Source organism: Eriocheir sinensis, chromosome 13 (genome assembly GCF_024679095.1).
Source record: "Eriocheir sinensis breed Jianghai 21 chromosome 13, ASM2467909v1, whole genome shotgun sequence".
In the NCBI taxonomy this organism is placed as follows: domain Eukaryota; kingdom Metazoa; phylum Arthropoda; class Malacostraca; order Decapoda; family Varunidae; genus Eriocheir; species Eriocheir sinensis.
Genome location: NC_066521.1, coordinates 15913497 through 15939684, shown reverse-complemented (window position 1 = coordinate 15939684; position 26188 = coordinate 15913497). Strand labels below are relative to the sequence as shown.

At 40.6% G+C, this 26188-nt stretch overlaps 1 protein-coding gene across 1 annotated transcript in view; it reads left to right on the top strand.

Annotated features, from left to right (window-relative positions):
* The window catches only part of LOC126998075 (tensin-2-like), a 60702-nt gene extending 38681 nt beyond the window's left edge, over positions 1–22021 (top strand). Inside the window, exons 2-3 of the mRNA XM_050859452.1 lie at positions 20691–20802; positions 21878–22021. Coding sequence (XP_050715409.1) covers positions 20691–20802; positions 21878–21984 — 219 coding nt within the window. The 3' untranslated portion in view covers positions 21985–22021. The remainder of the gene's footprint in view (positions 1–20690; positions 20803–21877) is intronic.
* Positions 22022–26188: the final 4167 nt, after the last annotated feature.

Here is a 26188-nt window from a genome sequence, read left to right as displayed (position 1 = left end):
TCTTCCTTAACCCTCAATCCCTTTTCATCCTTTTTTTCGTCTCCATTTTGCTTCCTTTCCTCCTTCTGTCTCTTCCCTCTTGCGCCTCTCTCTGAGATCAAGGGCAGTCAACAACACCCCCCTTCTAACCTTACCTTTCGCCTCCTCTGCAGTGCAGCATTGCAAACCACACTCGCCTTCCTCCTCTCTTGCATCTCTGGTCTGGTAATTTACGCCACGCCCCTCCCCCCTCGCATTCCTGCCCAGCCCCCAGAACCCTCGAGATAAGGTTGATGGCGTGTCCTTGAAACCCACGTGTCCTGATGCGGTTTTGTTTCCGGTTGAAGAATACGGTTTTTGCTTCTATAGGGGAGGGGGGGAGGGTTAGAGAGAGAGAGAGAGAGAGAGAGAGAGAGAGAGAGAGAGAGAGAGAGAGACGGCATGAACTTTGACCTCTTTCAGAAGGCAAGTTAACTGTGAAGGTCAGGATAACAGATGAAGACATGAAGACATCCAGGCCAGTGGTGGTGAGGAGGAGGAGGAGGAGGAGGAGGAGGAGGAGGAGTTAGGGTAGAGATGATTACAAGAAGGATTGAACGATAAGAAAAAAAGAAAAGAAAAAGATGATATGGAAGATGTAGAAGGATATACATAGTTAGAATCGAATAGTACAAGGAAAAGTGAAATTATGTGAGTAAAGACAAATTAGATAATGTTGGAAAAGATAAATTCAATAATGTGCTTAAAATTAAATGAAAGAAAAATTAAGCTTAACGAGATAGCGAAATAGACCAGAACCTTCATCTTGATATTTTTTATTTATTTTTGCTTTGGGATGAAGACTTAATATTTCGTGAAACATTAACTTTGAAGACGAAACGGAAACTTATATATGAAAAGAATATCCCTTGAGACTGACTTAGTAATATTAAGGCTTTATTTGCGCAGGAAACTGAGACGATGGAAATAAAAAGAGCAATAATAATAATAATAATAATAATAATAATAATAATAATAATAATAATAATAATAATAATAATAATAATAATAATAAGTAGTAGTAGTAGTAGTAGTAGTAATAAGGATACTCCAAATAAGCAAACTCCCTCTCACTCCTCTCCTCACTCCCCCTCCCTCTACTTTATCACTTTCTTCCCTCCTCCTCTCCCTCTTCCCTCCTTTCCATCTAAGGCTCTCAACCCCCTCATTCTCCCTCCTCCTCCTTCTCTTCCTCTTCGTTTTCCTTTTTCTCCTTCTCTTCATCTCCCGCCTCATTACTCTCTCTCTCTCTCTCTCTCTCTCTCTCTCTCTCTCTCTCTCTCTCTCTCTCTCTCTCTCTCTCTCTCTCTCTCTCTCTCTCTCTCTCTCTCTCTCACCTGTACGCGGGAAAACACCTGAGTTATGAGTCTTAATCCACGTTGAGAATGCGGATACCTGTGGATTACCTGCGCAAAACGTAAGGTAAAAACTGGCCTCCCACCACCTCACTTACCTTTGATTACCTTAATTAGGCTCTCCAGGTGAACGCTATACCTGGCGTTAATTAGTCGTGCGAGTGCCCCGTGGAAATTTACCTGGAGGAAGAGATGGTGTGTGTGGGGGGGGAGGGGGAAGGGGGAGGGGGGTTAGTATGTGTGTGTGTGTGTGTGTGTGTGTGTGTGTGTGTGTGTGCTTTAGTGGAGGCAAGTTTTTCGTTTACAATTCCTTATTTAGCTTCTCATCCTCTTTCTCTCTCTCTCCCTCTCTTTCATCTGTCTTCTTTGTCTTCCTCCTCCTCCTCCTCCTCCTCCTCCTCCTCCTCCTCCATCTTCCCTTCCACATCGTCGACCGCATTACGAATATGATTGTTGCTTCTTGCGTCGCCTTCCTTCGTATTTTTAGACTTAATAATATTTGTCTTGCTCTGCGTAAATAGTGGCTTGCTTGCGCGTGATGACTTATCTGGCCACGTGTGTCTGTCTGTCTGTCCGTCCGCCTCTCTGTTTACGTGTGTATCTGTCTTGCTGTCTGTTGTTGTTTGTCCGTGTGTTACGTGAGCTGGCGGGGTTGAGTAAGGAGGAAAATATGTGTGTCGTAATATTAGTAGTAGTAGTAGTAGTAGTAGTAGTAGTAGTGGTGGTAGTAGTAGTAGTAGTAGTAGTAGTAGTAGTAGTAGTAGTAGTAGTAATAGTAGTAGTAGTAGTTGTTGTTGTTTTTGTAGTATTGGTAATTGTTGTTGTTGTGATTGTTGTTTTCGCTGTCATTACTGATGTTGTTGTTGTAGATGTTAATATTATTTTGAACTAACAAATAATTCACTTCAAAATTTGCTTTTAATAAGAACTAAACAACAACAAAATAAACACTAAGAAAATTCTCGCCATAAAGTAAGAGAAAAAGACAAAACGCAAGAGGCGAAAACAAACACATTCCGCATTCTACAAACAAACAAACAAAATAGAAATCAAACAAACAAACACACAAAAAAAGCACAAAGCAAAGCAATCGAAGTCAACAAACAAATGGCCCGTGAAATAAGGTTAATAATGTCACGATCCTTTCTTAATCAAGGTCAGGATCTTCAAGCTGACCTCTGACCCGTCCTAGGTGACCAGCGCCGGCCTGTCTGTATCATTAAGCTCAATCTGTGTAACCGTGATAATTTTTTTTTTTTTTTTTTTTTTACATATACACACTATTCGTATGTATACCTTTGCTCTTCCCTGTCTCATCCGGTTACCTTTTTTTTTGTTTTGTTTTCGTCTATGATCTTTAGTTGACCTTCCCATTCTCTCTTTTTATCCACTGTGTTCTTGATTACCTTTGTTCTGATTTCTCTCTTTCTTTTATCACCTAATTTTTTTTATTTTTTTTATGTATTATTTCATTGCTCCTTTGCTCTTCCCTCTCATTCCGTTACCTTTTTTCGTTTTGTTTTCGTCTATGAGCTTTAGTTGACCTTCCTCTTCTCTCTTTTTATCCACTGTGTTCTTGTTTACCTTTGTTCTGAACTTCTGATTTCTCTCTTACTTCTACCATCATTTTTTTTTATATATTATTTCATCGCCCTTTTCCTCCTCATCTATTTTTCTCTCCGGTTGCTACTTGATACTCCTCCTCTTCTTCGTCTTCAAGTCTTCGTTTCATGGTTTCCTCATTTTTTTTACATTCTTTCTCGTGTTAATATCCTGATTACTGTTACTTGCAAATAATTGGTCCAACATAATTCTGTTTATTTCTAATTTTTCACTGTCTTCTTTTCCTGCTTTTATTTATTTGCTTATCTGTATATTCTCAATTTAATTTGCCTTTTGTAATTTCCTTGTTTTCTCCGTGTCACATTTTGTTCCACTTGCTTTTTCGCGGAAGTGTGGGTGATCCTTCCTGCTCCGTGATGTTGTTTTCCTCTTCTTCTCGCTATTTTCTTCTTTTCCCTCTTTTCTTTTCACCTTCTTTTCGCTGTTTTTTCTTCTTCTTCATCTTCATCATCATCATCATCATCATCATCTTCTTCTTCTTCTTCTTCTTCTTTGTTAAATTCGTCTGTTATCTTCCTTTTTTCGTTTTCTTCTTTTTCGCTGTTTTCCTCTTCTTTTCACTGGTCTTTTCAATGGTTTCTACTTTTTGCTGTATTCCTCTTTTCGCTTTTTTTCCTATTCTCTCCATAGTTTCCTTTATCTTTTTGCTGTTTTCTTTTTCTTTTCCTTGTTTTCGTCGCCTCAAACTCTCTTTTTGGAAACGCTGTAAAATATTTTGACCGCACGAAGCAAAACGCCACTCGAGCGACGCCGTATTTGGGGCTCTAAGAATAACACACTATACTTTCTCTCCTCCTCCTCCTCCTCCTCCTCCTCCTCCTCCTCCTCCTCCTCCTCCTTTTCTCCCTGATCTCTCCTCCATCTTCAGACCTCCTCCCCAAATGTCACAACTTACAGCAGCGAGGAAAGAAATTTTAACGGGCTATTTTTACATTTCCTGATTTTTAGTTTTTTTTTTGACTCCTTTTTTTCCGCCTTCGTCTTTATATTATTGCTCCTTATTTTATTTTTTTTTCCTTATTTTAACTTTTCTTCATCTGTCATTTTTTTCCTTTCCTGCTTATTTGCCTTTTTTTTTCTCTCGTTTCACATTTCTACATCATTATTTTTTCCTTTTCTTTTTATTTTCCTTTCTTCCCTCGTTCACCTTTCTACATATATATTTTTTTCCCTTTTCTTAGTTTCCTTTCTTCTCTCGTTCACTTTTCTGCACCTAATATTTTTTTCCCTTCTTATTTTCATTTCTTCTCTCGTTAACTTTTCTACCTCCGTCATATTTTCCTTTTCTTCTTATCTTTCTTTCTTCTCTCGTTCACTTTTCTACATCTATATTTTTTCACCTTTTCCTCTTATCTTCCTTTCTTCTCTCGTTCACTTTTCTACATCTATCATTTTTTCCCATTTTCTTCTGTCTTTTTTTACTTTTATCCAATTTTCCTCTTCATCTATATTTTATTTACTCCTTGTTTTTTCTCTTCTTATGTTTGTTTACTTTCTATATTTCCCGGAAAGTTGGATTTTAAGTCGACTTTAAGTTAACGAGGAGTGTCAGTTAAAGGTTCTGGCATGTGTTACGTGTCAGAGAGAGAGAGAGAGAGAGAGAGAGAGAGAGAGAGAGAGAGAGAGAGAGAGAGAGAGAGAGAGAGAGAGAGAGATCACCTTATACGCTCACAAAAAAAGACGTATTGTGTATCTGGAACATTTATTTGATATGATTAAGAGCTCCAATATATATCATCATTCTTCTTTTTATCAGTAACAAAAAAGTTCTTCCCTTCGTCTTTTCCCCTCTCGTCCTAATGGAGTGCTCTTGTAATCTTTTTCCTCCTCCTCCTCCTCCTCCTCCTCCTCCTCCTCCTCTTAATGGTGTGCTTGATCTTGTCCTTGTATGTATATGTTTAAGTTAATTTATCGAGTAATTAATTTAACATACGAGATAGTCCTTAATATAGCCCCTCGTTGTGCCTCTGTTGCTAATTCATTAATCTTTTCTTCTTCTTGTTTTCTTCTTTGTCTTCTTTGTATGCTTCTCTTTTTCTCTTTTCTCTTTCACTCTATTTGTCTTTTTTTTTTTCTTCCGCCTTCTTTATCTTTTTTTTATATATTTTTTCTCTTTTTCTTTTCATTCTTAGCCTTCATTGTATTTGTATCTTTTTTTTCTTCTTCCATCTCTTCTCCTTTATCTCTTTTTCTTCTTTTTCTTCTTCATTTCATTTGTCTCTTTTTTTCATCTTCTTCTCTGTCTTCTTTGTATACTTCTCTTCCTCTTCGTTACTTCTTCTTCTTCTTCATTATAATTGTTGCATATCTCTTTTCTTTCCATCTTTACACTCTATCTATCTATCTCTATCTATCTCGGTCAATCTTTTGGTGTTTAATTTACATGTTTTTTTACTATCTTTCTCTCTTTCCTCCCTTCTCCTCATCTCCTTGCATTCATTTCTCTCCTAATCTTTTGCTATTTAATTCTTCCACCTCCTTCTTCTACATCTGCTCCCCATCTTCTTCCTCTAATCCTTATCAACACAGCATCTGACCTTCATCTTTCTCCGTTATCCATTACTTGCTCATCCTTTCCATCTCCTCTTTCGCATCTCCTTTTTCCTCTCATCTTCCACTTCCTTCTTCTCTTCCGGTTCTCCACCCTCTGACCTTCATTTCTTTTCTACTTCTATTACTGTTCCTTCACTTTCTCCACCTCTCCTTTTTCCTCCTCTTCCTCCTCCTTCTCCTCCGTCACTCGTTGTTCTCCTCTCCTCAATCAGATCTTTATTTTCACATCTCTTCCACCTTCTCCTCCACCTCCTCTTCCTCTTCTTCTTCCTCCTCCTCCTCCATCATCCTTTGTTTTCTTTCTTTCCTCAATCATCGGATCATTTATTTTTTTTCTCACTTCAATTATTTTCTCATTTCGTCCACCCCTCCTCCACCTCCTCCTCCACCTCCTCCATCTTTTCTTCCTCTTCCTCTTCCGTCTCCCTTTGTTCTCTTCCTTCCCTCAATAATTGGACTTTTCTTTCTTTCTGTTTCATTTCAATTGTTTTCTCATCTCGTCCACCTCCTCCTCCACCTTTGCCTCTTCCTCCTCCTCCTCCACCTTCTCCCTTTGTTCTCTTTCCTCAATTATCTGACTGACTTCCATTTCTCTCTTTCTCATTACAATCATTATCTCATCTCCTCCACCTCCTCCTCCTCCACCTCCTCCACCTTTGCATCTTCCTCCTTCTCTTTTTGTTCTTTTTCCTCAATTATCTGACCGACTTCCATTTCTTTCTTTCTCATTACAATCATTTTCTCATCTCCTCCACCTCCTCCTCCACCTCCTCCACCACGTCCTCGGCCCAGCGAAGGATCCTCTTTGTTTACACGTGTGACTGCCGGGGCGGCCACAAGAGGGCTCCACTTGAGGCTGTCAGCGAGTGGGTGGACGAGATCTCTTGACGGGGTGGAATGTTAGGCGTTTGGGAGGGCGAGGGAGGGCGAGGGAAGGGTGAAGTAAGGGGAGGGTGGGTGATGGTGGGTGAAGGAGTGTGAGGGTGGGTGAGTGTAGGTGAGGAAGGGTGTAGGTGAGGAAGGGGGTGGGAGAGGAAGGGGGAGAGGGAGGAAGGGGGAGATAGAGGAAGGGTAGAAGGGGAGGATGAGGGTGGTCTGAAAGTGTGTTTTTGTTTGTCTTAATTGTTTGGCGATGTTTTTTTTGTTTTTTTTAGGGGGGCGAGGGGGGAGGGGGAGGGATGGGGGGCGAGGGGAAGGGAATCTAAACCTAAAGTGATGGGAAGTCAATTACGGGGGTTTATTTTTTTTTATCTTTCTCTCTTTATTTGTGTTATTTTTTATTATTTTACTTTGATTTATTGATTCGATTCGTATGTCTTTTTTTTTCTATCTCTGTTAATGTTATTCTTCTTATTTTACTTTATTTTATTTTGGTTTTATTCGTATATTTTATTTTTTATATTTTTTATTAGTGTTTTTTTATTATTTTGCTTTATTTTGTTGTTTTCTATTCGTTTATTTTCTCTTTCTCTTTCTCTTTAATTACTATTCTTCTTATTTTACTTTATTTTGTTGATTGTCTTAGATTTTCTTATCTCTCTTTTAGTGTTTTCCTTTATTCTATTTCTTCCTTTTTTCTCCTCATATATCTTTCAGACATTTTCCTTTTTTCCTTCTACTATCTTTCTAACTTTCATTAACCACTCATTGTCTATTCTCTTTTCTTTTCTATCTTGATTTTCGTTATATATTTTCTTCTCCCATCTTCTTTTTCTCAAGTGTTTGGGGAAGAAAAAAAAGAAAGAAAAACCGTCAAGGATGGTGATGATCATTTCCCAGTGTCATTTTTACTAGTCTTTTTCTTTTCTTTTTCTTCTTTTTGTTTTGGTAATGAGGTTTTGATTTCCTCGTCGCGCGTGAGGTGTTAATATTTGCTCTCCAAAGTTTGTGAGTCTTCCTTTTTCTTCACGTTAATTAGTCATGAAATACTGAAGAGACAGGTGTGGCGCTGAAAGGTGATGGAGGAGGAGGGAAAGGAGGAGGAGGAGGAGGAGGAGGAGGAGGTGATAAGTGTGTGTGGCAAGCTTTGGTAGGAGAGGAAAGATAGTGAAGATCGTGATAACAGAGAGGAGAAGAGGAAGAGGATAGCGAAGGACGGGATGAGGAAGAGGAGTGGAAAGAGAAACGAGAGCCCCATTGAGAGAAGGATGAGAAATATGGAGAAAAGGAAAGGAAGGAAGAGGAGAAGAGAGGTACCTGTATATGAGAAAGGACAATAAGATGGAGTATTAGAAAGGAGGAACGAAAGAAGGAAAGAAGGGAGAAAGCAATGATTCAGGATATGAGGATTAAGGAAAGGAAGGAAGGAAAAAAAGGAAGAATGGTAGAGAGGAAGGAAATATAGATATCTAGGGTAGGAGAAAGAAGGGAAGGAAAAAGGAAGGAAGGAAAATGAATATAAGTACGTAAGCAGAGGAGGACGAGGAGGATAAAAAGGAGACAAGGAAGGAAAGAAGAGAGGAAGGGAGGAAAGTAAGAAAGATAGAAAGAAAAAAAGAAAATAAAGAAAAACATAGGAAAAAATAAAGGGGAAGAAGCAAAGCAATATAGAAACATGCAGAGTAGGAGACTTAGGAGAGGGAGTAGGAAGGGAGGAAAAAAGGAAGAAGGGAAGGGAAAAAAAGAGGAGAGGAAAGGTGGAGGGGCGTGTAAGTGGAGGGGCGCTAAGTGAGAAGCTAATGAAGTGGCGTTTGCTGCATAAACACCTGTAGCTTTTACCTTAATGAGGCCAAACGGGCGTGTGTGGCCAAGGTGTGTTTGAGGTGTGGCGAGGGTGTGGTGATGATGATGGTAGTGGTGGTGGTGATGGTGGAGGTGCTGTGGTCGTAGGGGTGGTGGTGTGGATAATGGTGGTAGGGGTGATGGTAGTGGTGGTGGTGGTGGTAGGGGTGATGGTGGTGGTGGTAGTGGTTGTGGTAGTGATGTTGGTAGGTTATGGTAGGTGATGTTAGTAGGAATGGTGTTGGTGTTTACTTTTTAGGGCAAACTATATCATTTCTGGGGTAACTAAGGAAATGTTAAATCTCTTCGTCTTGTTTCCTTTTCCCCCTCTCACTAACTAAGGAAGCATAACCAAATAGCCCCTTCAAATAGCGACATAACTCCATTTAAATAGCATCCTAGCCCCTTTTAACTAGTCCGATTACCCTTTACGTCCTTTAAATTTATACAATCAACAATCTTTCCCCCTTTATAGTCTTGTAGTCTCGTAAATTCAGCATAAGTAGAATGAAAACGGAGATAATTTGGTTAACGTTGTAGAAATACCTTAGTGATCCCTTAAAGACTTCTGGTTTTCTATGAGGTTGTTGAGATGGGATACCTGCCTGTTTCGAGAGAGAGAGAGAGAGAGAGAGAGAGAGATTTATATATAGATTTTATAGAAAATCAGACCAATGGTCCAGACTTGGTGGTCTGTCCTTAAACCTAAGTGATTTTACATTAATCAGAAGACTCCAAAACGTTGCATTTCTACTCTAGTTGATATTGTTGAAGAGTGACGAGCTTATTTTTGAAGGAGTCAATCGTGTTACACTGGACCACTGACGGTGGAAGCTTATTCCATTCTCGCACTACAACGTTGGTGAAGAAAAATTTGGTGCAGTCTGAATTTACTTGTCTACATCTGAGTTTTACGCCATTGTTCCTCGTGCGCAAAGTGTCATCGATCATAAACAATGTTGATCTGTCTACATTCGTGAAACCATTAAGTATTTTAAAACATTCGATCAGTTTTCCTCGAGGCGACGTTTCTCAAGAGAACATGTTAAGGGTAGAAAGCCTTTCTTCGTAGGATTTGTTGCGCAAGGAAGGGATCATTTCGTTGCCCGACGCTGAACACCTTCTAATTTAGCAATATCCTTTGCATGGTGGGAGACCAAACTGTACCGCATATTCCAAGTGGGGTCTGACTAAACTGTTGTAGAGCAGTATTACATCTTTATTCTTGAATACAAAGTTTCTTTTAATGAAGCCCAACATTCTGTTCGCTTCATTTGCTGCATCGATGCATTGCTGTGAGAATTTGAGGTTTGACGCGATTTTGACCCCCAAGTCTTTGACGCATTGAACGCTTTTGAGTTTAACGCCGCGCGTTTATTCCTCGTTCCAACTTGAAGGACCTGGCACTTGTCTACGTTAAAGGGCATCTCCCATCTATCCGACCAAGCTGAAATTTTGTGCAAATCCTCTTGGAGGCTTTGCCTGTCTTCGTCAGTGAGAACCGAGTTGCCAATCTTTGTGTCGTCTGCAAATTTACTAATGCGGTTATTGAGTCCAACATCCACGTCGTTGATGTAAATAATGAAGAGCACTGGGCCAGGACCGAGCCCTGAGGGACGCCACTAGTGACAGGCGCCCACTCTGAGTTAAATCCGTCGATCACTACTCTTTGTTGTCTGTTGCTCAACCAATTCGCGATCCATTGGTTTACTTGACCGTCAATACCTATTTGCTTTAATTTGTAAAGTAATTTATGATGCGGGACTTTATCAAACGCTTTCTGGAAATCAAGATAGACTACGTCCAGTGATTTGGTTACGTCATAAACAGTGAAGAGGTCGTTATAAAGGTTAATAGGTTTGATAGGCAGGATCTTTTGTTTCGGAAGCCATGTTGTGAGTCCCCAATCAATGAGTGGCTTTCAAGGTAATTCACAATTTTGTCTCTAATTATGCCCTCAAGTAGCTTACCTACAACCGAAGTTAGACTAATGGGCCTGTAATTACCTGGTACTTTTTTGTCTCCTTTCTTGAAAATCGGTGTCACGTTAGCCTTTTTCCAATCTGAAGGGACGATGCCTTGTCGCAAGGACATATTGAATACGGTTGTGAGGGAGGAGAGTATTTCGCTCTTTGTTTCTTTCAGCAGAGTTGGATATACTTTGTCAGGTCCAGGACTTTTATTTGTTTTAAGTGAATGGAGAGCTTTAAGGACTTCATCGGTTGTTATTTCAAAATTAGGCAATGCATGCTCGAGATTTACAATAGTACTGGTGTTGGTGGTAGCGAGAGGAAGACTGTTAGTATTAAACACCGAGGAAAAGTAATTGTTTAAGAGGTTTGCAATGTGTTGGCTGTCAGTCACTAGTGCACCGTCGCTGTTTGTTAAAGGTCCAATACCACTTTTGATCGCCTTTCTGTTGTTTATGTAACTGAAGAAAGATTTCGGATTATTTTAACAGTTGGCTGCAATATTTTCTTCGTATCTACGCTTTGCCTGACCTACTAGTCTTTTTACTCGTCGCCTGGCATCATTATAAAGTCTAATGTTTTCGGGCGTGCTTTGTTCTTTCTTTAACCTGTAAAACACTTTTCTCTCATTGACTGATTGTTTAATTTCGCTATTAAACCACGGTGGGCTTTTATTAGTGTTAATTCGCTTCTCGCACAAGGGGACGAATGTGTTCTGCTGAGTGAGTAAGTGATTTTTAAGGCTTAGCCAGGCTTCCTCTACGTTGCCGTCATCTGATATTTGTATTTCTGTTAGTTTTTGTCGGATTTCTACGAAGTTAGCTCTTTTGAAATTGGGCACCTTAACTTTATTTTCAGTCACTGATGATTGAGCTTTAATGTCGACGCGCACTAATTTATGATCGCAAGAACCGAGGTGTTCTCCTACCGTGACACTACTGACTAGGTTATCTTGGGTTGTTATAACAAGGTCGAGTATATTATTTTGTCGAGTTGGCTCAGAAACCATTTGGTTTAGATAATTTTCTTCTAGAAATTCGATCATTCTATGTGACTCGCCTTCTGTACCTGACAGTGTCGCCCAGTCGATATGGGGGAGGTTAAAGTCTCCTAATATCAGTGAGTCGCTGTTATTAAGTGACTGCCTTAAGACGCTGTACATTTCAAGGTCGTCATCAGTGATTGCGGAGGTCTGTAGGTGACAGATATATTTAAGTTGACTTTGTAATGTTTACTCGCACGCACAAATGTTCAACGTTACTGTTTCCCGGTGTTTTGTCAGCGGGTTGCAAATAGCTTTTGACATAAAGGGCGACGCCACCGCCTCTACGGTTTACACGATCTTTGTTGAAGAGTCTGTAGCCATCTAACTTAAATCAATATTTGTGGTGTCGATAAATGTTTTATGTCAAAATTTTCTGTTAAAGCAAGACATCTCAGTTCATCAAATTTGTTTCTTAGGCTACGCGCATTGAAACTAATTTTAAGTTATCTAGAGGCCTGGTAAGGTACTTGCGGGATCACGGTTACGGGTTTGTTGTGATGCACGGCGTCTATTTTGACTCGTTTTTGTTCGGATGACACACTGCTTCGTTGAGGAGCCTTCCGAGTCTGGCTGCGATGGGAGAAAGGTGCAATCCGTCCCTGTGAAAGAGTTCATTTTGTCCATAGAAATTGTCCCATGCGTTTAGGAACTCCACGTCAAGCTCCTACAAAGAGTCTGTAAGCGGTTGTTTAGGCTGAAGGCCTTACTGAAAAAGTCGCTCTGCCCAAAGTCCGTGTAGAATTCCTGAAATCAAAATGTTGTCTTATACTGCTGGATGAGCCTACGGTACTTCTCCAGGAGTTCCTCAGAAGAGAGAGAGAGAGAGAGAGTCGAACTGGTTTTAGCTTTGTTATTACCTGTACAAAATGGGACAAATTACTCTCTCTCTCTCTCTCTCTCTCTCGCTCCCTCTCTCTCTCTCTCTCTCTCAGTGGATATTATGGAAATTTATCTGCCTGGAATTCTTTTTTTATCTTTTTTTTAACCCCTGAGAAGCTTTTTCATGAGAGAGAGAGATCGTAAGGTGTATAAGTGTTGTGACGATCAAATATTCATCAGCATTACGTGACCACTCTCGGCGCGGCCAGGTGAGATGCCTTATGTGGTCACCTGTAATGAATATGCTAATTGGTTTTGCGGGCGTCCGAACCTTACCTTGCTTCCCTCCTTCCTTCCTTCATCACTTCTTCACTTCACTCTTTATTTTTTATTTTTTGCCTGCCATCCTTTGCCTGTCTTTTTTTCTATCCTTCCTTGTCTACGTTTTTGTTGTCTTGTTCTGCCATTTTTTTCTTCTGTATCTTGCGTATTCATTGTGTTTATATTATCTTTTTTTCATTTTTTTTTTTCTCTCATTTATCTTACATCCATTTTTCACCTTGCTTCCCTCCTTCCTTCTTTCTTCACTTCTTCACTTCTTCACTCACCTTTTCTTCTTTTTGTCTTCCATTCTTTACTTGTCTTTGTTTATCCTTCCTTGTCTTCGTTGTGTCTTGTTCTGCCATTCTTTTCTTCTGTATCCTACGTATTCAGTGTTTATATTTTCTTTTTTTTTCATTTATTCATTCTTTTCTCTTCGTTTATCTTACATCCATTTTCCTCCTTTTTTTCTAGTTTCCTTCTACATTTTTTTATTCACTCTTTGCCTATTATCTGATTTTCATTTTCATTCTCCTCTTTTTTTCTTTCTTATTTCCAATCCATAATTTCTCATTCCGGTAGTTTCTTTATTTGTCATCCTCCTCCTCCTCCTACTACTACTACTACTCCCCTCTCCCCCCCTCCTCCCAGTCGCTCCTCGTCCCGTTATGCCGAACTGTCAGGTGTATCAAGTTTGTTTACCTGTGTTTGTAGCTCACGGCGAGTCCTCAGGTGGGTCAGGTGCGATGGGACGTGTTTTTCATGGGTAGGTTAGGCGAGCTGGGAGGCGTAACCTTTTTTTTCTGCTTCCGTTCTCCATATAAAGAAAATATTGCTTCTGGGCTTCAGGAAAATTATGTTGGAACTGGAGGAAATGGAATGCAACTTGGAGATCACCGGTATTTTGGATTTTGTTCAGTGTTTTTTTTATGAGTTTTTTTTCTCTAAATAAGGAAGATTTTGCTTATGGGGCTCAAGAAGATTATCAAGGAAGTGTTTGGTGCGTTATTTGTGATGGAAGGGAAAGACATATTTTGCGTGGAGAAGGTAGATATTCTAGAAATGTGTATGTATTTCATTCTCCATGTTCTTTTCTGTAAATAATGAAGGTTTTGCTCATGATGTTAAGAAAAAATATCAAGGGTGTAATTTGTAGTCGAAGGGAAGGGAAGGTAATACAGAGAAATCCAGTAATGGGAAGATATATTTTTTTACCTGGTCTAATGTTTTTTTTCTCTGAATAAGGAAGATTTTGCTCATGGAGCACAAAAAAAATATCAAGGAAATGTGTTGGGCGTTATTTGTATTCGAAGGGAAAGAGAGGTAGCATGGGAAACTCAGGTATTGTGAAGATATCTAGTTTTTTTTTTCCACCTGGTCCATTTATAACACACCTGAGCTTGCATTCCTTACCTGGGCTCCAAAGTCGTTGCACCTGAGGGCGCTGTTTGTAATTACTGGGAAAGGAAGGTAACACGGAGGACTGAAGTAATGTGAAGATATCTAGTTTCTTTTTTCCTGGTCCATTTGTAACACACCTGAGCTTGCATTCCTTACCTGGGCTCCGAAGTCATTGCACCTGAGGGCGTTGTTTGTTATAAATGGGAAAGGAAGGTAACATACAGGACTCAGATATGTGGGAGATAACTTTTTTGTTTCACCTGGTCCATTTGTAACACACCTGAGCTTGCGTTCCTTACCTGGGCTCCAAAGTCATTGCACCTGAGGGCGTTGTTTGTTATAAATGGGAAAGGAAGGTAACATGCAGGACTCAGATATTACGGAGATAACTCTTGTCTCACCTGGTCCATTTGTAACACACCTGAGCTTGCGTTCCTTACCTGGGCTCCCGAGTCGTTGCACCTGAGGCCTTTAAGTCAATGAGTATACCACCTGTGCTTTTAAGTCGACTGGATGCTCATTACCTGTGCTCTGTAGTCGGGACACGCGGCGAGGCAGTACCACCTGGATTACCAATTACACGCTGCCCTTTGGTCGTAAGTTCGGTACTCCTAGACGCTTCCACCTCCCAGATCAATTATTTCCAAAGGTCGATAAGGGGATCATTCAGGTTCTCATCAGCGTTTTTTTAGGTTCATGGTACAGAAAAATAAACTACCAGAAGGGTCATAAAACTACCCCTGGAAATGCGCAATACTCCTACGAAAGCCTTGTCATACACGTGTACTTGGGCTTCTTTAAATCCCTATACACGTTTAATCATCTCAGCTTCTCTTACCTGTATTTCTTAAGTCGGTTTTATAATACACCTTCGCTTCTCGCATCAACTATTTCTAAAGGTCAAAGAGGGGATCAATCGGGTTATAATGAGTGTTTCTTCAGGTTCATGGTAAAGAAGAAGGGTCAAACTACCACCAGGGTCATAAAACTACCCCTCGAAATGCTCCAAACTTTTAAGAAAGCCTCTGTATTTCTGAAGTCATGAGGCGATTAGTTCAACACCTGTTTCCGTTAGTCATTTGTTTTGGCGTGCTTTACCTACCGTTACCTGCTTCTATACGTCACGTCACCTCAGCTTCTCTTACCTGTGTTTCTAAGTTACGTGCAGAGTTAAGCCAGGTAAGTTAATGAGTCTCCCACCTGCCCGGAACTCACCTGGGATACCGTGCCTTACCTCTCCACACCTGAGCGCGGCCTTACCTTTTCCTTCTCACCTGTCGACACGGGGAACATCTGTCTGAGGGGCCGAAAGTTTTATTTATCGATCGGTATTTTTGTTCTTCGTCCGCCTCTCCTTAAGGGCGCGAGGCAGGGTGGTTACCTTCCCATGAAACATTAAAGAAAATAGGACTCCACCTACCCCTGGGGCGTGTCTCCCTCGGGTTAGAAGGATCACTCACCTTTCTTATTCTCTCTCTCTCTCTCTCTCTCTCTCTCTCTCTCTCTCTCTCTCTCTCTCTCTCTCTCTCTCTCTCTCTCTCTCTCTCTCTCTCTCTCTCTCTCTCTCTCTCTCTCTCTCTCTCTCTCTCTCTCTCTCTCTCTCTCTCTCTCTCTCTCTCTCTCTCTCATTTTATTCCATTTTCTTCTTTCTTCCTTTCCTAAATCATCTTCTTCCCGTTTTCTTTCATCTCCGTTCGTCCATATTATATAACCTGGATTTACTGTCTTTTTTTATCAGTTATCAATATTTCTTTTCCATTCACATTTTACGTTTACCTGTAATTTTCCTTTTTCATTCATCAGCTTTTTCTTTCTCATTCATTCCTGAGTCACCAACCTTTTTATGTTTCTTCAATTATTACCCTTTTTTTCTGTTTATTCCTTAGTCATCAATCTTTTCATTTTTCTCTCATTCATTGACAACTTTTGCTCACCTTTTTTGTCTCCTTTTCTTTTACTTTTACTTTTTTTTCATTCATTTATCTTTAGTCACCAAACTTTTCCTTTTTCTCTCATTCCTCCTCTCCGTTTTCCTTTTTTCCTCTCATTCATACCTCTTCTATCACCAACCTTTCCTTTTCCTTCATTCATTCCTCTTCTTTTGTCCACTTTTCTTTTCCTTTTCCTCTTTCCCATTCATTTCTCTTTACTCACAAACCTTTTCCTATTTTTTCTCATTCCTCCTCTCCCATTTCCTTTTTTCTTCCATTCATCCCTGTCAGTCATCAACCTCTCCCTTTCTATCCACATTCATTCCTCTGCCAACTTATTTTCATACTTTCTCCCTTTCTTTTCCTTTTCTTATTCTCGTTAGTCACCAACCTCCTCCTATTTTTCTCATTCCGTCTCTCCTTTTCCTTTTTTCCTCTCATTCATTCCTCTTCAATCACCAACCTTTCCCTTTCTTTCCACATTCATTCCTCTGCCAACTTTTTTTTCATACTTTCTCCCTTTTTTTCTCTCTTTCCCTATTTGTCATTAGTTGTCCGCCACTCACCACTCAGTCCTCAGTCATCCCTTTGTCACTTCCCGGTCATCAGTCATCCAATTCTAGGCGGTTAACGAGACCATTATGACGTAAGTGAGGCTTGTCAGTAATCCATCATTTTCCTTATTATCCTTCTTTTCCTTCCCTTCCCCTCGTTTCCTATGCCTTCTCTGCCTTCCTTTCCTTTCCTTCCATCACATCCGGCTCCTTATTCTTCCCTCACTCACATATGGACCCTTTTTTTTGTATTTCTTTGATTTGTTTTTGTTTTATTTTCTGCGTTTTTCGTTCGTTTTTATTTTTATATTTTTAGTGCATCGTTCTTCATTATTCTTTCCATTCCTTCACTTCATATTCCTTTCTTTTTCCTGACCTTGTATTCCATCGTCTTCTTTTCCCTTACCTTCTTTTTCTTTTTATTTAATTTAATTTGTTCCTTTTCCCTTGCCTTCTCTTCTAATCTTTTTTTTTTCTCTCTTGCGCTGTCTTTTCCTTTCTTCTCCCTTTCTTTCCTTTCCTCTCTTTTCCTTTTCTTTCTTTCTTTTCCATTTTTTCCTTTGCATGTCTTTTTTTTCCTTTCTTCTCTTTTACTTTCTTTTGCATTTCTTCCTTTTCCCTTCCTTTCCTTCCCTTCTTTGTTCCTCCATTTCATTTATTTTCTAACTCTCCACTTTCTCCATTTCACATCTCTTCTCCCTCTCTGTCCCTCCCTCCCCTTTCTCTCCCATCTCACATACATAATCTGCCCATCTCTTACTCCATCTTTCCCTTCCCTTCTTTTCCTTTTATCTTCTTTTAGCTCTGTTTCATCTCTCTCTCTCTGCCTTCTCCGTTTCATACTCTCTCTCCTCCCTCTCTGTCCCTCTCTCCCCTTTCTCTTCTATCCCACTTACATAATCTGCCCATCACTTACTTCGTCTTTCCCTTCCCATCCTCATCTCCATCTCATTCCTTCCCTCGTCACGTATTACAAAGCAGAGGGAAAAGAGGATAATGCATAGGAGATGGGATCGTAAAAGCCTCTATTATTAAAGAAAAAAATACGTGTATTAAGTATAAGGCAGAGTATCAGGGCTTGTTTTACCTTTACTCAACTTACCTTACCTTACCTTATCTTACCTTAACTTACCTTATCTTACCTTACTTTACCTTACCTAACCTCACCTCACCTTGCCTTACCCTACCTTACCTAACCTAACCTAACCTAACCTAACTTAACCTAACCTTACTTTACCTTACTTTACATTACCATCCTTACCTTACCTTACCTAACCTTACCTTACCTTACCTTACCTTACCTTACCATACCTTTCCTAACCTTGCCTAACCTTGCCTTACCTAACCTAACCTAACCTAACCTAACCTAACCTTATTTTACCTTACTTTACATTACCATCCTTACCTTACCTTACCTTACCTTACCTTACCTTACCATACCTTTCCTAACCTTGCCTTACCTAACCTAACCTAACTTAACCTAACCTTACTTTACCTTACTTTACATTACCATCCTTACCTTACCTTACCTAACCTTACCTTACCTTACCTTACCTTACCATACCTTTCCTAACCTTGCCTAACCTTACCTTACCTAACCTAACCTAACCTAACCTAACCTTATTTTACCTTACTTTACGTTACCATACCTTACCTTGCCCTACCTTACCTTACATTACCTTACCATACCTTTCCTAACCTTGCCTAAACCTTCCTTTTCCCCCTTTTTTTCCTATTCCTTTCCTTCCGCTGCCTTCCCTTCCCTTCCCTTCTCACCCTTCCCTTTAATACCCTTCTCTTCCCTTACCCTACACTCCCTTCCCTTCCCCTTCCTTCCCTTACCTGTCCTTGTCCCTCCATACCTTATCTTACCTTACCTAACCTTCCCTTACCTTACCATATCTTGACTAACCCAACCTTACCTTACCTTATCTTGTCTAACCCAACCTTACCTATCCCTACCTTATCCAATTTACCTGTCAGTCCTTCATACCTCACCTGGGGAAGATTAATCCTCATTCCACCTCAAAGTACTTATAAAAAAAAATATTGCTGGCCCTCGATTCTCTTATCCTCGTTTTCCTTTTTTTTTCTTTTTCGGTAATGAAGGAAAATAATACGTCTTCCTCTTAGGTTCTTGAAGGCCAGTAATTTTAAAACGTTCTCAGCAACCTTTACGAGTGTGTGTGTGTGTGGGGAGGGGGGGGGAGTACTCTCTCTCTCTCTCTCTCTCTCTCTCTCTCTCTCTCTCTCTCTCTCTCTCTCTCTCTCTCTCTCTCTCTCTCTCTCTCTCTCGCTCTCTCTTCGCAGGATCGCCTTATCAGACTTTAAGACTCAGCCACACGCGAAACATCTGTCTTTCTCCTCCTTCCTCCTTCCCTCCTTCCTTCTCTCCACTCTTTCCTCCCATCTCTCTTCCCTCCATCCATTCCCTTTTCCCTTCCTTTCGGTTTCCGTTCCCTCCAACCTTTCTTTATTTCATTCCCGCCCTCCTTCCTTCCCTCCCATCTCCCTTCCCTCCCTTCTTCCTTCCCCTACTCCCTCACTTCCGTTTCCCCTTATCTCCTCCCAGCCCTCTCATCACCCTTTCCCTTCCTTCTTCCTTCCTGTTTCCCTTCTCCCTATTCTTCTTTCTTCTCCGTTCCGTTCAGTCTTCCTTCGCTAATTCCTTTCTCTTCCTCCTTCCTTCTCTTTTCTCCCTTCTCTCCTTTCATCTCCTTTCTCTTATTCCGTCCATCTCCCGTCGAGCTGATTTGCATCCTCTGTTCTGACACGTTCCCTTCTCCTCCTGCTTTCTCCTTTCCCTTCTCTTCTCCCTTCTCGTCTGTCTTTCTTTCTCATCTTCATTTTCGCCCTCCTTTTCTTATGTATTTTCTCCCTTTCACGTCTTTTTGTTTTCCCTTTGGCTCTCCGTTTTCTTCTGTGTTCTCTGTTTTCCTCTATCTTTTCTTTCCCTTTTCTTTCCTTTGTTTATTTTTCTGTTCTTCGTTTTTTTAATGGATGAATAATGTGGGGTCGCGACACTCAAACATCTGTTCTGCCATCTTCGTTAACTTACTCCTCCTCTTCATCTTCCTCCTCCTCCTGCTTCTCTTCCTCTTCCTCGTCCGCTGTCATATTTCACTTCCATCTTTGCAACTTGTACCTCCTCCTCCTCCTCCTCCTCCTCCTCCTCCTCCTCCTCCTCCTCCTCTTCCTCCTCCTTGTCTTCTTCCCTCCATCACTTGTGCCTTATCTGTACCTCCTATCTCCCCCTCCATCTCTTCCTCCGCCCATTTAAATAACTCTACATTTTACTTTCCTCCTCCTCGACCTCCTCCACCTCGACCTCCTCCTCCTCCTCCTCCTCCACTGTGATTGTACCTGAACTATTTTCTCGTAACATATCCTCCTCCTCCTCCTCCTCCTCCTCCTCCTCCTCCTCCTCCTCCTCCACTGTGATTGTACCTAAATTATTTTCTCGTAACATATCCTCCTCCTCCTTATCCACTTATACCTCCATTAATGCCAACACCAATATGATTCCTCCTCCTCCTCCTCCATCTGTATATCCTCCTCCTCCTCCTCCTCCTCCTCCTCCTCCAAATGCCAATGTCTTGTAACCATCAATTGGCGTTCATAAATTTTCTCTCACATCTTGTTTCTCTCTCTCTCTCTCTCTCTCTCTCTCTCTCTCTCTCTCTCTCTCTCTCTCTCTCTCTCTCTCTCTCTCTCTCTCTCTCTCTCTCTCTCTCTCTCTCTCTCTCGTACACACACACACACACACACACACACACACACACTGGATTAGTCACCCGTACAACTTACATTTTCTCTGAAGCGACGTCTTGGATTAGAACATACGTCCCTCCCTCTGATAATATTATATCATATGTTACGCGCGCCTTAGATAATAATGTGGTAGAGAGAATAACGATGCTTTTACTCGTTCTCTGTAGTTTCTCTTTTTTTTTTATTATACAACGCAGGTGTCTTAAAACGTACACTATATTTTTTTTTTTACTTGTCGAAAGATTTTTTTTAAGAAGTATTAGGTGATTGCTATTACATAAACTATCTCTGCTTTTTTTCCGTGTGTAAACAAGGTATGTAAGCAAAGAAAATGACTGAACTTCATAAATATGCATGATCCTTCTTTTGGTTTTAAATGTATGTTGGTGGAAAAGTGTGACTGATCTGTGTGTGTGTGTGTGTGTGTGTGTGTGTGTGTGTGTGTGTGTGTAAAGGAAATTATTATACCTAACTAAACTACATAATCCTTCTTTTGTCCTTAGTTGTATATTAGTGGAATTATATCGCTGATTTTTTTTGTGTGTGTGTTTGTGTATGTTTATCTCATTCCTTACTGACCCCCCCTCCCCCCTTTCTCCCCCTTCCAGCCGAGCACGGTGGAGACGCAGCGCCATGTGTTCAAGGTCAAGAAGGTCAAGAAGGCGCGGCCGTGTCAGGTGTGTCACACGCCGGTGGTCAAGGTGGGCTCCTGCTGCCGAGGTGAGTCACTTTACCTGTGTACACCTGCACGCTAACTCACTTTCCGCTCGCTTCTTTCCTCCCGTCCCTGCTTTTACCTCACTTATTTTGCTCCTCCGTGTTTTCGTTTTTTCCTTTCTTTTTTTATCCACCATTTTTAACTTAATTTTTTTCTCTTCATCCCTTCTTTTTTTTTTTACATTTTTTTTTTACATTTTATTTTGTGTTCTTTTTTCGCTGTCTAATTTTTGTCCTTCGCTTTTAAGTTCATTTGTTCCTCTCTCTTCCTTTCCTTGCTTTTCTCCTATATTTTCTTCTTTCTCTTTCTCTTTATAATTTCCTGACTAAACTTAACATTATATTTACCCTTCGTTCCTCTTCACCATTTTTCATTTTAACTGTCCTTCCTACCTTGCTTCCCTCCTTCCTTCCTTCTTTCCTTCCATCACTTCTGCCATCCTTTCTTCTTTCTTTATTTCCTTTCTTGCGCCATTCCTCTTTTTTCCTTATTACTTTTCTTCCTCCCTTCCTTTCTTTCTTTTTATACTTATTTTTAGTACATCATCAGACAATACACATAGTACTCATAATATCAGAGAGAGAGATTCATTCAGTCTATTTCACGGCTATTACATTATATCAGTGCCGGGCTGCACACACACACACACACACACACACACACACACACACACACACACACACACACACACACACACACCAATAGTTCTTTCTTTCTAGTCTAAATCCTCTTATTCTTCTCCAAACATCATATTTTCTTTATTATATTCACTGCGTCATATATTAAAAACAGTTATAAGCTAGTTGTGTTTAATGTTTTGGAATTTTAATGTCCAATGCCCTTTAAGTTTTCCTGGATAACTGTATGATATTAATTTAGTAAAGAAAATGAATTCCCAGAGTATTTAGTGGTATTTTAGAGAGAAATTTACTAATATATAAACAGTGTGTGTCGTAATTTAGGTGGAGTGTGTGTCAGGCCATAAAAAGTTTACGTTAGTTTGATTAACGCGGACACAAAAGTTAGTGTACTGCTTAATTAACCATTTTAACGTATTCTCTGGTTTTCCTGTTTCAGTTTGCAAATACCTGGTGCACAAGGCCTGCGAACCCAAGGTAAGCACTCTCACCCTCGTTCTCAGGTGTTGCTGTTACCTGAGTGTTGGTTTAGTGCGGCAGTGTTGAGTTTCTTGTTTTATATTTTTATGTTTGTTTTTTTGGTAGTTATTTCAGGGTGTTCCATTTTTGGGGGGTGCGGGGGAAGGGGAGGAGAGAGGGAAGGGATTTATTTGATATTGATGTGATTTTGTTACTCAGTTATTTCATTTGGGCAATTATTATATTTGTTTGGCGTAACTGATATTCACATTTTTATTTCTTAACATTTCTGCTTAACATTTTTGTGGCTTGGTTTTGCTTCTATTCGATGTTTTTTTTATTTTTTTTACTGTTTGTATGTTGTATGGTTTTAATGGCTGCGTATAGATTCTTGTTTTTCGGTTTTGTTAATGTGATGTTAACGTCGGATTTGTTCACTTTTCTCTGCGTATTTTTTTCAAGACAAGAAACAAACAAAAGATAAAAGTTCATATAAGCGTTTGTCATAGTTGCTTTCCCCATTTACCGGACATTATTATTATTATGTCTTCATTATATCATCTTTCACTCGTCTTCATCATTATCATTCATTCTCATATTCCTTTTATATTGCTCTTTCTACCATATATTCATCCTCCTTATCCTCCTCTATCTCCCTCTCATCTTCTTTCATTATTTCATCTTTCACACGTCTTCCTCATCAGTCATTCTCATATTCCTTTTATATTGCTCTTTTTATCCATTTACTTATCCTCCTCTATCTCCCTCCCATCTTCTTTCATTATTTCATCTTTCACACTCCTTTCTCATCAGTCATTCTCATATTCCTTTTATATTTCTCTTTTTATCCATTTACTTATCCTCCTCTATCTCCCTCCCATCTTCTTTCATTATTTCATCTTTCACACGTCTTCCTCATCAGTCATTCTCATATTCCTTTTATATTTCTCTTTTTATCCATCTACTCATCCTCCTTATCCTCCTCTATCTCCCTCCCATCTTCTAATCACGTGACTTTTTCTTCATTACATCACTTCACTTTCCTCCTCAAACAGCTTCACTTTCTCTCACTGTCTTTACCTGTCGCGCTGCCTTGACCTCACCTGACCCCCGAGTACCTGTTTTTTTTTGTAGGTTCTGATTCTGCTTTTCCTTTCGTCTTTTTTTTTTTTTTTTACCTGCAAGAGTATTACTGTCTAGTTCCGGTGTGTGTGTGTGTGTGTGTGTGTGTGTGTGTGTGTGTGTGTGTGTGTGTGTGTGTGTGTGTGTGTGTGTGTGTGTGTTATGGAAGAGGAAAAACAAGAAAAAGAAAAGAAAATGAAGAGTAAAGTGAATAATCTTACTCCTATTGTTTTTTTTCTTCCTTCCTTTTCTCACTCTACCTTTTCCCTTTCTCTCCCATTTTCTTCATTTTATTTTATCTCCCATTCCCTACTTCTCATTTTCCTTTACATATTCCCTTCTTCCCTCTCCGTAATTTTCCCTCACCTCGTTATTCCTTTTGCCACCTTCATTTCCCTCCTCCACTTTCCTCAATCCTTCTCCCCTTATCCCTTCTCTTTCCTTCCATCTCTTTCCTCAATCCATCTCCCCTTGTTCCCCCTTTTTCCTCCCATCTCCTTCCCTCTCCATCTCCCCCTCAACGCATTACCTTTCAAACCAAACAAAAACAAGTATTTATGGTTATTGCCGCGTACAAGACAGGGTCACATTTCATTGCTTTTTCCTTTATTTTTCGTGAGTTACTTTAATGGGCTCGTACCTTCTTTCCTGCTCCTCCTTTTCCTCCTCCTCTTCCTCTCCCTCCTTGTGTGTTCAGTGGCCTTCTTCTCCCTACCTGTTACTGTCTCCGTGTGTCGTTGATTACAGGTGTCAGCGCAGGTAAATAAGATGTAAAGTACAGCCTCAGGTATCTCTCCCCTCTGTTCCCCCTTCTCCTCCCTCTCGTCTTCAGTTTCTTCTCTGTTTTTCCTTACAGTAGCAAATGCAGTCAGGGTACATGGCCATAGAACTCTTCTCTAACAAACAACATATTAAAAAGTAGTTATCTAACCTTTCCATACCTTCCCCCTCTATTCCCCTTCTCCTCCCTCTCAGCCTCTTTAATTTCTACCCCATTCTTCCTCACAGTAGCCAGAGCGGTCAGCATATAGGGAGATAAGCCTCATTCTTCTACTAAACATCATTCTGAAAAGCAATTATATAAAACTTACATATTTTTCCCTCTATTCCCCTTCTCGTCCCTCTCCGCCCCTTCAATTTCTTCCCTTTTTTCTTCACAGTAGTGAATGTGGACAGGAAATTATGGGGCTAAACCTCATTCTTCACTAGTAAGCATCATATTGAATTATCTAAGCTTTCCATACCTTCCCCTCTATTCCCCATCTTCCCGCTCTCAGTCCTTTCAATTTCTTCCCCATTTTTCCTCACAGTAGCTAATGGGATCAAGACACATGGGGATAAATCTCATTCTTCACTAATACATCAGATTGAAGGGCAATTATCTAACCCTTCCATATATACCTGCCCCATCTCCTCCCCTTCATTTCCGTCCCTTCTCCACCACCCTCCCTCATAACAACCGTCCTCATCAACAAACATAAACTTAACCCTCATCAATCAACCCGTATCACTGTGTTTATAAAGCGTGTGACGTAGTATTAACAAGATCCGATTCCGTATACGATCATCCAATCATAAGTATCACAAGATCATAAAGTCAGTGTTCTCGGACGCTTCCGCCTCTCTCATAATTTCCAAAGGCTAAAAAGGAGATCAATGGAGCGCTAGTGAGTGTTTCTTCAGGTTCATGGTACAGAAGAGGGGTCAGTCTACCACCAGGGTCATGAAACTACCCGTGGAAATGCCCAGAATATATGAACTTGGGCGTTTGTTTAAGAATGTTACAAAAAGGAGATCAGTGGGGCGCTAGTGAGTGTTTCTTCAGGTTCATGGTACAGAAGAGGGGTCAGACTACCACCGGGGTCATGAAACTACCCGTGGAAATGCCCGGAATATATGAACTTGGGCGTTTTTTTTAAGAATGTGACCCTAAGATCCGTGTATTTAAACGTATTGTGCTCACATTACGACGGAGATTAACCTGGCTTTCATGGGTGACTTTTCAAGATGCAGATGTCGAGTAAAACTGTCACTACCATCATAAAACCGTCCACTGAAATCCTAGCTACTACAAGTCTAGGAGAGAGTAAAGGTAAGGAGCGTAAGACAACATTTCCACTGGGCCGGCAGCGAGGTGGGGAGACGATCCTAGCTGAGGCAGTTTGGCAGGAGGCGAGGTGGAGGCGAGGTAACTTTGGTGGCAATCGGCGGTGTGGGAAGAGAGAGAAAGAGAGACGAGACCGCGTGTTGTGTTCTTACCTGTGTGTTGAGACGAAGCAGAACGTGTTGACAGTCCTCTAGTGGTGTTGGTAAGGGTCGTGTGTTGTGGTTGTGGTGAGGGTGAGTTATGGGTTTGTTGTTGTGTTGAGTGGATTTGCGTGTGTACTGGTTGGTGTCAAGGGATTAGGTGTTGCGTGTGGGGTCATGTTTTGTTGATGTGTTCCGGGTTTGGGTGTTGTTGTGTTGCGTGGGAATGTATTGTGTGTTGGTGTCAAGGGTTGGAGTTGAAATATGTTGTTACGTGTTGATGAGTGTTGCGTGTTGAGGTGTTGCGTGCGGTATGCGTTTGCCGGTGCCTAGAGGTAGTGCGTGTGTTGCGTGCAGGGGTTTGTTATTTATGTGTTGTGAGATTATGGTGGTGGAAACATTCTGGCGTAGTCACAAACAATAGGAACAGAGCGACATTGAGAAGAAACACACACACACACACACACACACACACACACACACACACACACACACACACACACACACACACACACACACACACACACACACACACACACACACACACACACACAAACCAGATGTCATACTGGCTAATTAAAACACACACAAAAAATACTCCAACAGTCCTCTCAAGAAAACAAACACCAGATGAAACACAGAAGAGCGAGAACAAAAAACAACTATTAAAACACGTCAAAACCTTAAAAAAAAAAAAAAAAAAATCACCCCGTCAGTCTGGCAGTCACTCGCTTTTCGTTGACATTAATCCGTAAAATGAAATGTCAGGAGCGAGAGGAAGAAAAAACGAAAGGAACACACACACACACACACACACACACACACACACACACACACACACACACCACACCACACCACACCACACCTAACCTATCCTAGCATAACCTAACCTAATCTAACCCAAACCATCCTAACCCAGCTC